Raw genomic sequence first — 12,001 nt, 5'->3', positions numbered from 1 at the left:
ACTTACTCACCATGTACAGCTGACTGACTTTTTCTTGACACTTGACATAGGCTTCGTAGTCTGCAAAGACTTTAAACCTTTTTTTTGTGATTGGAAGGGGAAAAAAATAAAAACTTCGTTATCAGATGCATGCTAAGATTTCCATTTAAAATTCTCATTTACTTAATGTCAGGCATGGCTGGTTTATCAAACTCATATTTCTGTTTTTAAGAATTTTAACCAGTCCTCAACCTTTTGTGGTTCTTCCCACATGTAAGAATGCCATATTTGGCTGCATTTGAAAATTGGGTGTATCAGTGGAAGGAGAATACCAGATTTGTGGGTATTATTCTTAAACCTTACTGGCATCGTTGGTAGAGAATATCTAACTTTTTTTTTAATCCTAGGTTACCTGATCAGATCACAGATCTATGCTGATCTACAGGGGTGGGTTGGAGTTGGTTTAAGATATTCTCACCCCTTTCTCATGGTCTAAACAGCACCATCTTCTTGCGGGAACTCACCTGTCATGATAAAAGAGCATGTTGATGATGTCTTTGAAGAGGTCGGGCTGCTTGGGAGAAAAAAAGCCCTTGTCAATTTGATCAATGACCAACTTCAGCTCTGGAAGTGCTTCATAATATTCTTTTGCCTCGTACCTGCACGGTAGGGTAAGAATAAGGTTCTGTTAGTGTGTGATTAACAACACTCTAGACACAGTGTTAGCTGTGAAAAATACACTAAGAAATACTAGCATTTTAAGAAGTCATTCTAGATTTCACTATGGGTATAAATGGTTTTTGACTAGATCCTGAAGTCCTCCTGCCATTTGATTACATTCCTTATAACCAAAGACACTAAGAACAGTAGACAATGAACATTCTAGTCAAAGAGCAATAGTCTAATGTGGTAGAATACAGCAAGGTCCATTTCATAGCAGATCTTATGGCTCTAAACAAGCATTGTGTTAAGTGACCAGTTGCTTTTTGGACCCATAGATTCTCAAAATTTGTTGCTATGGAGTGCAATTTACTTCCTAGGATCAGGAAGTTCATTCAACATCCTCCAAATGTTGTGATCCTTGTGGCTCCTTTGTGGAGTACTCTTTCTTTATTTCTTGCTTGAACTCGGCTTAATAAACCTATCTAGATACTAAGTGGAAAAAGATGTTCCTAAGTGCTTCTGTACATCCGTATCTATTCTCTACCACATTTTAGTCTACCTCTTTGAGATCTTAAAGGAGCAGCAGATCATGGTTTACATTATAGGTGAATACTTCCAACTAGAAACTGGTTCATCTTTTGATTGAAGTAAAAGTCACAGATACGGAGAGCTGAATAGCCCATTGAGGTCAGCTCTGCCATCTCTGATAACAAATGGCAACTACTCCCTGTGCCTGTGCCCAAGTGCCCTTTACTTTTACTTGCTGGGTTTACTAATACTAATCTGTGGACAGCTCCTCATGGGACCTGTTCTGCTCCCACCTCTCACGTGACTCAACCTCAGGGGGATACCTGCCTGGGCAGGAAGCCCTCTGAGGTCACATAGGCTCCTGGGGGTGACCTGCCTAACAAACAGGAGCTGCTGTCTCACCCTTTCTTGTCCAAAGCAGCCACATCATCTACCCTCATGCCAAAGATGAACAGGTTCTCTTCCCCGGCTTCCTCTGCCATTTCCACGTTGGCCCCGTCCATGGTCCCAATGGTCAGGGCCCCATTTAGCATGAACTTCATATTGCCTGTCCCTGAGGCTTCGGTGCCTGCAGTGGAAATCTGCTCTGACAGATCTGTGGCTGGGATGACTGCAAGGAAGGCAAGTTGAAATTAGTGATTCTGTCTCTTCTGATCTGTTTGTATTGTACGGGAGCATTTATCTAGCTGGGCTGTTTTGATCATTAAAATAATATATGCACACCAAGATAAACATTCAAATGGTGTTGAAGGCAGACCTTATTCTTTCCCCTAGATTCAGGCAACCACTTTTGTCTTGTATGCTTATACTAATCTTTTCTTGATCTGTAAAGGTTTTATCTATTGACTCTGTGCTATAAATGTTGACGCTACATTTCTCTTCTCTTTCTTCTTTCTAACTTTTATGGTTTTATTTTTATGTCTTCTGCTTTGTAATTTTTTTATTTCAAAGTATTAGGAGGTACAAGTGTTCTGTATAATGTTTAAGTGAGGGCTTTTGGTGTGCCTGTCACCAGGATAATGTTTTTGTACCCAACAGGTAAATTTTTATCCCTCACCCCCTCCATCCTCCCACCTTCTTGGTTTCTCATGTCCTTTTTATCGCTTTCTGCTGTGTATACCCTACTTTATAAATTATATTAAAACTTCTCTTTCCTGGCCAGGCATGGTGGCTTATGCCTGTAATCCTAGCACTTTGGGGGGTTGAGGCATGAGAATTGCTTGAGGTCAGGAGTTTGCGACTAGCCTAAGCAACATAGAGAAACCCTATTTCTACAAAAAAATACAAAAATCAGCCTGGTGTGATGGTGCACACCTGTAGTCCCAACTACTTGGGAGGCTGATGCAGGAGGATCATTTGAGCCCAGGAGATTGAGGTTGCTGTGAGCTATGATCATGCCACTGCCCTCATATGCCCAGGTAACAAAGGGAGACCCTGTCTCTAAAAAACCCAAACAAACAAATCCCCAAAAACTCTTTCTTGATCCATGAAATTCAGAGCTTCTCTCCTAACTCCTCATTTGCAACCTGAGATTAGATTGTCTGAACTCATTCCACTTCTCATGTCCCTCCTTCCACTTTCTCTACCAAGAAAGAATCGAGGTGTGCCTGGGGCTAGACATCAAGTCTCTGACCTTTCAGGCTGATTTGCACACGAATTAGAGATGCTGGAAGGGCCTCCTTTAGCTACAAAGGTCAGGACTAGTCTCTGCTTTACTCTGAGAGTTTATTTGTGGATTAGAGGTATCTTCATTTGCATCCCCAGGAACCTAGCTCTTTTCTCTTTATGCAGACAGTTCTTAAACAGTCACATCAGGGGACCTAAAACACCACAAAAAGAGAAAGTTCCCTTTCTATCTTTTCTATTTGGGAAGTGGGTGGCATGTATGGTGGTTTGTGAGCATGTGTTGCGAATAAGTAAAGATCTCAGCGGTAGAGAGAGGGGACATTGGCTTCTTGCCCATCTGGCTGTCCCCATGTGGGAACATCATGCTTGGTCGCAGAGTGCCCACGTGAGGCACATCCAGGCCTCGTGCTGTGCTCTGGCAGCCTGATATCTGCCCTCGTTTCTTGTTGCAACATGAACAAATGACAGCCCTTCCTCCCATCCAGGGACCAGAGGAATACCTGGGGACTGGGGAGTTAGCGTTCTCTTGCAAACCTGGGGCTGGGAACTGAAGACCTTTCCTCTCTTTTGTAGAGCAGGATCTGCACCTCACCAAAACCTGAGGGCTGCCTCTCCAGCACCCAGCTCTCACCGGCTGGGAGGAAAAGGCACTTGCAAATGCAATTCTGTGATATTGACTCCAGGGGCATCAATCTCATTGCATCACTTTAAAAGCTCTTGCCTGAGGCCCTTATTCTGCCCCAAAGTGACACCTTCTATCCTAAGTTACAAGCTCCCTGAGGTCAGCCAACCCATTTTCCACACCACGTAATCTCTAGAATTTGCCTTGGTCCCTGCATGTTTTGCAATGAGGACAGTACCTTTTTCAGCAAGAGACACTCTGTAGTTCTCCAAGAAGATGACTTTCAACTTGCTTCCAACCATGGGGTCATTGTTCACCACATCTGCCACGGAGGTGATCAGCTTTATGATCATTTTGGCCATGTGATACCCTGGGGCAGCCTTGGGGAAGAAAGTGAGACACATTGGAAGAAGGCGGCTGTGGTGGAGCGGGGAAATGGCAAGAGATTAGAGCCCTCAAGTCCCCACTGAATAGAATCAACTTACTTTACCACCAATTATAACTGTCCTTGGCACAAATAACTTCTTAGGGTCTTTCTTAATGCCTGAAAAAAATGGAGAAGTGGATGGAACAGAAGACAGTTGACAGCTAGGGTAGCAAGACCCACGCCGAGACTGCTGCTTCCACCTCCAAGGGGGCTTGTTAGTGGCTGCAGGGCTGACTCACGGTTGTACATCGTGATCACGTGCAGACAGTTCAAGAGCTGCCGCTTGTACTCATGTATCCTCTTCACCTGGACGTCAAACATGGAGGATGGGTTGATCTTCACTTTGTACTCCTTCTCCAGGAACTGAGAAAACTTCAGCTTATTCTCCTGTTGAGACAGTGCACAGTGCCAGGGCCCTTTTGACTTAAAATCAGTGGGTGTCTGTTTTTAAAAACTAGAGTAAAAACCCTCAAGGCAAGTGCCAGGGAAGGGAGCCACACCTGGAAGCCTCACCTGCTTCACATTAGCCAGTTCCCGGAGAAAGATGTCATCACGCAGGAAGCTGTGAAGCTTCGTCAGCTGGCTCAAGTCTTTCACGTAGTCTTCCCCGATTTTCTTTCAATTTAAAGGAAGAGGAGACTTTAATTCAGAGGTGGGGATCAAGTCCAAACGAGCAGGATGTGGTGAGTGGCGCTCACTCACCTACAACAGTGTACCTCACAGTACGTAGGACGATTTCACCCAAAGAAGAGGCTATAAATTCTATGTGCGAAGAAGACTTTTGCTAGCATCTTAAATGTAGTTTCAGTGGTATTGAAGTGTTAAAAACAGGAAATCTACTTAAAAGAGTAACCAAGAACCCTAGTTCTATTAGTTTTTTATAGGAGCTGTATTATCCTCTTTTACTAAATAGAGATACCATCTTCTATCTGGGTGTCATGTGAATACTTTGAGCCACAACCAGCTACATAATTTGCAGGACCCGTTGCTCAGAAATTAAGAATTTCAAGATGGCTACAGCAGGGAATTAAACCCAGCATGGAGCCCTGTGCAACTGCACAACCCCTCACTGGGGAAGCCCTGCTGCAGATCGGGCTTGCAAACTGTAAGTGCACTCGTATGTCTCTTACATTCTAGTCAGGCCTCCCTCCTCTCAGCACTTGCCAGTTACCTCTGCTATGAGCTCTGCAAGCCCAGGGTTGCAGAGTAAGAGCCAGCGCCTTGGAGTGATCCCATTGGTTTTGTTCTGAAACTTGTCAGGTTCTAGCTCACTGAAGTCCTTGAACCTGGAGATGGAAGAGACACATCACTGAATTTGGCTGAAATGGCAGGGTCCTGCACACTGGAGAAGTTCAGAGTTATATTCAAGAAGCCAGATGTAGGCTTAGAAAGATTAAATAAAGGTAGAGGGAGGGGCTGACAGCAGCTATGGCTGTCATTCTACATAGAAATTCATTTGCAATTCAAAATAATTACAAGAAAAATTCCAAATCTAATCACCTCCGTCTGATTTCCTGGCACCAACATATATACCAAAATTTTCAGTGGAATAGTTTTTTTTTGGTGGGGGGGGGCAGGGGAGCATCCTAAGCCTAGAATTAGGATGGTTCAGAGATGAAGGCATTTTTTTTCTTTTCTTGCCTTTCCTTTTTTCTTTTTTTAAAGAGAAATGTTCTTAGTATAGAAGAAAATACTTTTAAACATTTCAACAGGGCCTTTTCTCATCCCTAAATGCAAGCTTGCAATTACTAGCATCATTCCCTTAGTGGATCAGCGACAGAACCACTGCCAGAGTAGCGGAGGCTCACACTTTCGTCTTCACGATGTCTGAGTGGATTCTAGCCACGCCGTTCACAGCATGGGAGCCCACAATGCAGAGATGGGCCATGTTGATCTTTTTGCCTCCTTCTTCTTCTATCAGAGACATCCTTCTCATACGGTCGACGTCTTTAGGAAACAAGGCCACAATTCTCTAGCCAAAGGAAGAGAAAGACCTTGCTGGTCACTCAAGTTTAAAGCAACACTGGAATTATGCTGTTCATTCCCCAAGCAAAATCTTTGGTAGAGTGAATATAAAGCTTCCCTGCCATGGAGAGGGGCTGAGTTATCCCTAGGGAGACGCCATCCCTCCATTTCTGCACTTTCAAAAAGATGTCTCTAACAGAGCCCCACTCAGACTTGAGTACTTTTGATATATCAATGATTGAAAGATGTTTGTGCCTCAAGTTTGGTAAGGGGAACACTGTAGCTACCCTTAAAGCTTTGAGACCTCATTCTCATAAGGGGTACGAATCTCTCGAAATGACTTACATCTAGATGCTTCTGATTTATCTCATAAATGATTTGCAAATGTCGAGGAAGCAATTTCTCCACCAGGTCCACAGGCCAGCGCTCCAGGGCTTCTGGGAGCACCGTGTGGTTGGTGTAGGCGAAGGTCTTCTGGGTGATCTCCCATGCCTGGGGGAAAGGGAGGGGTCAGGTGTACACCCATCACACAGGGCCGCACATTTCCTCAGTCCCAGCCTGTCTGCAACTTGACAAGTCTAGGTACACAGTCAGACACACTTGAGTCTCCTAGGTGCCCGAATGGTCTGGATAATGGGAATATTTTTTGGGGGGAAGAAAAGCTATTTGTAAAACCGTCCAATAAAACTTAAGGCAGCATTCTGATAAATCTCTACCATCCTTACATGTATTTTATTTATTAAATACACAAAGGTTGAGGAATAAAAATTTAAGTAATACTCTCAGCAGATACAAATTATATTTAAAATGCTGACTTCCAAAGTTATAGGGACCCTTTCAATTAGCTGTCTTCTGAGGTTAGAGAATTTCATTTTGAATCTTTTTAGACACAAAAATGGTAAACACAATATAAGCCTTACTACAGCTACCGATCTGCATCCCATTAGGAATGTATTCATTTATTCATTTTATAGTCTTAATCTCTGTAAAGCACTAAGAATGGAGAAATGTCAGCATTAGGGCAAAATATACTTTTAACTATTGGAAGTTAGCAACAGTAACTTATGTTGAATAACTATTATAGAAAAGGAGCTTTTGGCAAAGAGCCAAGAAGCTATTCCTCTAATTAAAGGAAGATGTCAAACACTCCAGACCTTGGACCAGGGCAGTTTTTCAATATCCACAAAAATCCTCAGCAGCTCAGGGATGGCGAGTGCAGGGTGAGTGTCATTCAGCTGGATGGCCACCTAGTGGGGAAAGGACATCAACATGACGGTCACTGGTGGCCCAGGGTCTGGCTTCCTCGTCCTCACAGATGTCTGCAGAAAGCACCAAATAATATGCCCACCTTCTATGAAACGCTTGACACATACTCTTCCTACTCAACCTTCCAGCATTGAGAGAGAGGCACACACATTTGACAGGCAACCCCAGTCCCTCGGTGGGTCCCACCTGCGCCCACAGATGAAATACTTGCCTGATCTGGGAAGGCATCGAACGCAGTTTCCGCACTCTTGGTGGAGCCAAACTTGGAGGCTTTGAAACGTCGGATGACATCTTGCAAGGTTGCAGCCACCACAAAGTATTCCTGCTTCAGTCTGAGCTCCTTCCCTTCAAAAAACTTCAAGCCAGAGAGACTGAATGAAAGTGGTTCGTTCACATTGTAGGTGTGGCCAAAATGTGACCGGTGTCTCCTGCCCTGGGAACTTTAAGACTAAAGCCCATTGGACACCTAGTGAGAGATGGCAGTTTGAATGCCAAACCACGGGTTTTTGCTCTTTCCTGAAACCCTATTAAAATGGCAGCAAAGGGGTTTTAAAAAGGGATACAGATGAAGGGTAAAGAAGCTGGGGGAGACACAATAGCATTGACCTTTTAAGATGAAAAACAGATGGATGCGTGGTAATGGAGCCATGAGACCCAAGAAAGCCAAATCCTGATCTGGCAGTGGAAAAAAGCCAAAATTTTAGGACTTCCATTTATACATTGGAACCCCTAAAGGCTCAGGAATTGGTAGCACTAAGTGCCTTTGGAAGCAGGGATGAAAATATGGAGAAAGGTTAGTTGAGAGCCTGTCTAAGGAGCAGTTCACCTCAGACCTCATCTCCAATTCCCACAATTGAGCAGTTTCCTTTCCAACTCAGGCAGAAGGTGGAGTATATTCTCTGGAGATGGTAAAACCAGGGTCTCTGGACAGGGGGCAGCAGGTACAGTTGAGGACGGGGTGCCATCCCCATTGAAAATGTGGGGGGAGGGGCTAAGTGCAAATTTATGTGATGAGAGTGGAGACTATCAGCTGCCTTCTCCCAACCAAATTTCAGAACATAGGCAGTCAGTATTAATTCCACCAGAATTAATTAATTATGACCATTAATGAATTCAATCAGAACTACATTGTACTTCTTGGTAACACTGAAAACCAGAAGACAACGAAAAAATCTGAGTGTTCTGTAGCCAGGCAAAATATCCATGTGAGGATGGAATAAAGACACTTTCTGCCATGTAAGGTCTCAAAACAATTAGATGAGCACAGTGGTCCTTGGAATCATAGGGAAAGAAGATCCCAGGATGATGGTGGAGCAGCAGACCCAAAGAGCAGCCAATCCAGGAGAGATCCAGAAGTGACTGTCCCAGATACTGAGTTGGCAGTAGGCTGGGGACTCCTGAGGAGTGTGGCCGGCACCACATCCCTGACACTCCTCCGACCACTGCAGTCGCATTCCTGGTGGGCAGTGGATAGCGACACACCAGCAGAACCACGACTGGCCGAGCATGCCCTCCCTGGCCTTGGGACAGGAGCACGGCCATGCCGAGGTGTGCAGGGTGGAGATCTCCGATGCCATGAAGGCGGCCGACACTTCCGAGTTCCCCCCACATGGATTTGTTGTAGACCAGCCCGACTATCTCAATGTCACCAAGACACTGAGCCACCACCCTTTGATTTTATAGATCAGAGGGCTTTCCCTATCTCTACCTGGTCCTAGACTTGAAAAACTGTTATCTTCTATAAAAATGTGAGCCTTTGGAGCAGAGCCTTACTGAAACAAACAAACATGAGCGCAGTGGACTGCATATAGAATATCTGGGGCTATAAACTCCCTAATACTTAAAAGTATAGTCACTGACCTTCGTGTTTCCTGTTTCTTTAGCCTGATAGGAAGATATCGGGGGTTTCCTGGGTCACAGATGAGATAAAACATACTCTGTTCAAAAGCTGCCAACTCTGATGTGGGGTCTTTGCTTAATATGAGATACTTGATGGAGGCCTTGTCATGCAACATTAAGTTTGCTTACCTTCTGTCAAGACTAAATGGCTACATTTCAAGGGAAATATGAGTGTTTCCAGTTAAACATACTTCTAAAAACAGCATTTTCTTCTGGGATTTGACTAATAATAGTGGACATGTAAATCAAGTAAAAGATATTTATCAGGAAAAAAAAAAGACTGAGTTAACGGAATACCTAATGTGTTTGCAAATATTGAGAGGAAATTTATATAACTGGTATAGAGTGCAGAATAAATCAGGGAATATTAGAAAGCCAAGCAAGCAAACAAATAAACAATTATTAACTCCAAGAACAACAAAACATTTTAAGGAAAGCAAAGTAATCACTGGTAATCACATATATGCACAGATCAGCTGTCTGCAGCATTTACATAGTCATAGCAATGTGAACACTGATTAAGGAGCTAGTGGAAATTGTGATGTAATTGTGTTGCGAGAATTGGGGATGCAAAGAGTACGTGTTTGCATGGTGGCGATGGGAGTGTATGTGAGACTGTGAGCTATGTTTTCATCTTCAATGGTGGGGAGTCAACAAACAATTGCAAAAATGGAAAAATCAAAGAGTAGCAATACTTGTATGTTATTCAGAAATATGGAGGTAAGTATCCAGAAAATCAATTATATGCATGTATAACTTTGATAAAAAGTAAAAGTTATTTATAGAAAATTGTCTGGATTGAAACTATAGGTTGAACATCCCCAATCTGAAAATCCAAAATCTGAAATGCTCCAAAATCCAAAACTTTTTGAGGACTGACAGGACACCAGAAGTGGAATATTTCAGACATGATCTCAGGCTGCAGTAAAAACACAGTCAAAACTTTCTTTCATGCACAGAATTTTTAAAAATATTGTATAAAATTACCTTCAGGCTATGTGTATAATGTATATATGAAACATAGATGAATTTTGTGTTTAGACTTGGGTCCCATCCCCTCAAGCTATCATTAGGCATATGCAAATATTCCAAAATCTGAAACACTCCTGGTCCCAAGCATTTGAGATAAGGGACACTCAACCTGGAACAATGGGAATTTATAGGTGGTGGAATTAGGAATGATTCTTATTTTCTTCTTGGTACTTTTTATATTGCTGATATTTTTTTCCTAATGGTATGTATCATTACAAAAATTATAATGAAGTCATTATTCTAAAAAAAAAATAAAGAGCACTGTGAATCCATCTATAATGAATTTAAACATTTATTGACTCAGGAAATTTTTAATATCTTAGAAATAAAGAGATTAATTAAACACAATCCTTGGCCTCAAGAAGTTCAAATTAGTAGGGAGAGGCAAAGGAGGCAAGAGGCAAGTGGTGGAGCGGGGAGAACAGGGTAAATAATCCTGCACAGCTGAGGCCTCGCTGTTGGGGCAGGATCACAGAAGAGGAGTCAGAGGACTGGTGACCACATCAATGAAGAACTTAGGTAACATACCTAAGATTCTGTCCTTCTCTTACAGGCTATCAAAAGCCTTTCAAGAGTGTTAAGCAGGGAACAGATATCTCACTAGTTGCAGAGTGAGGACAGGTGCAAGATTCTTGGAAGAGACTAATGTCTGGATTAGGGCTATGGCCCTTAAGAAAGGGAATGAACTTGTAATTACACTATAAGCATGATTTATCAACTCATTATTTTTAAAAAACAAAACAAAAATGCAAATAGGATCCTGAGACCTATCTTTTACTCAATAATTATTATCTAGTCAACTTTTTACCCTGTGTTACCTTAGTATGTTTTGTAAATTACTGCAGATGATTATATCTCAGTAAAGTTAGGTTTGGTCCTGATGAAAGATAAAAGGATAAATTTCAAGCCCCTTCTGTTTATACAGTGCTGCAGGCCTGGGTTTGGCTAGGCAGTGCAGTCCCAGACTTGAAAGGATTCTTACTTTGACTGAAATAGAATAACCTTTTGCTTTGGGGTTAGAGATTTACCTGAAATGTACTGAAGTCTCAATCTTTTCCCCAAAGGAAAAGTAACCTATACAATTAGGTCCCTGAAAATGCTGCAGCAAATCCACATAATCCTCCTCCCTTCCGAGGTATTTTGGTTTAACACCAAGTGGACATCTGGTCTTCATGATCACTTATGTCCTGGTCCCCATGATTCTTTTTTTTCTAACATCTTTGCAAAGCAGGGTACTTGGCTGCTTCTGAGAATACTTTTTTTTTTTTGAGACAGAGTGTCACTTTGTTGCCCTGGCTAGAGTGAGTGCCGTGGCGTCAGCCTAGCTCACAGCAACCTCAAACTCCTGGGCTCAAGCGATCCTACTGCCTCAGCCTCCCGAGTAGCTGGGACTACAGGCATGTGCCACCATGCCCGGCTAATTTTTTCTATATATATTTTAGTTGGCCAGCTAATTTGTTTCTATTTTTAGTAGAGACGGGATCTCGCTCTTGCTCAGGCTGGCCTCGAACTCCTGACCTCGAGCAATCCACCCGCCTCGGCCTCCCAGAGTGCTAGGATTACAGGCGTGAGCCACCGCACCCGGTCCTGAGAATACTTTAAAAAAAAAATCATTACAGCTTCAAGGAAAGGATTTTACCCACAGAGAAGTTACAGTTATGTATATTTAAACCAAGAATCCAGTTCCAAGTTTGCTATTTTTTTAAACTAAGCTACTTTTAGAATAAAGTTAGGATAATCACCTGTAAGAAAAAGTTTAAAGATATGAGTGGCATGGCTGGGCGCGGTGGCTCACGCCTGTAATCCTAGCTCTGGGAGGCCGAGGCGGGTGGATCACTCGAGGTCAGGAGTTCGAGACCAGCCTGAGCAAGAGTGAGACCCCGTCTCTACTAAAAATAGAAAGAAATTATCTGGCCAACTAAAAATATATATACAAAAAAAAAAAAAAAATTAGCCGGGCATGGTGGCTCATGCTTGTAGTCCCAGCTACTCGG

The 12,001-nt window shown here is 42.9% G+C and overlaps 1 protein-coding gene across 1 annotated transcript in view; it reads right to left on the bottom strand.

The window, feature by feature from the left end:
• PYGL (glycogen phosphorylase L) overlaps positions 1–12,001 on the bottom strand; it is a 36,987-nt gene that overhangs the window by 2,268 nt on the left and 22,718 nt on the right. Inside the window, exons 8-19 of the mRNA XM_045567392.1 lie at positions 7,288–7,431; positions 6,965–7,057; positions 6,156–6,302; positions 5,654–5,817; positions 5,017–5,131; positions 4,359–4,460; positions 4,085–4,232; positions 3,904–3,962; positions 3,657–3,798; positions 1,573–1,780; positions 504–638; positions 11–77 (exon numbers count right to left, since the gene is read on the bottom strand). Coding sequence (XP_045423348.1) covers positions 11–77; positions 504–638; positions 1,573–1,780; positions 3,657–3,798; positions 3,904–3,962; positions 4,085–4,232; positions 4,359–4,460; positions 5,017–5,131; positions 5,654–5,817; positions 6,156–6,302; positions 6,965–7,057; positions 7,288–7,431 — 1,524 coding nt within the window. The remainder of the gene's footprint in view (positions 1–10; positions 78–503; positions 639–1,572; positions 1,781–3,656; positions 3,799–3,903; positions 3,963–4,084; positions 4,233–4,358; positions 4,461–5,016; positions 5,132–5,653; positions 5,818–6,155; positions 6,303–6,964; positions 7,058–7,287; positions 7,432–12,001) is intronic.

Source organism: Lemur catta, chromosome 1 (genome assembly GCF_020740605.2).
Source record: "Lemur catta isolate mLemCat1 chromosome 1, mLemCat1.pri, whole genome shotgun sequence".
In the NCBI taxonomy this organism is placed as follows: domain Eukaryota; kingdom Metazoa; phylum Chordata; class Mammalia; order Primates; family Lemuridae; genus Lemur; species Lemur catta.
Note: the sequence above shows the minus strand (reverse complement) of the source record. Positions and strands in the feature narration are given on the sequence as shown.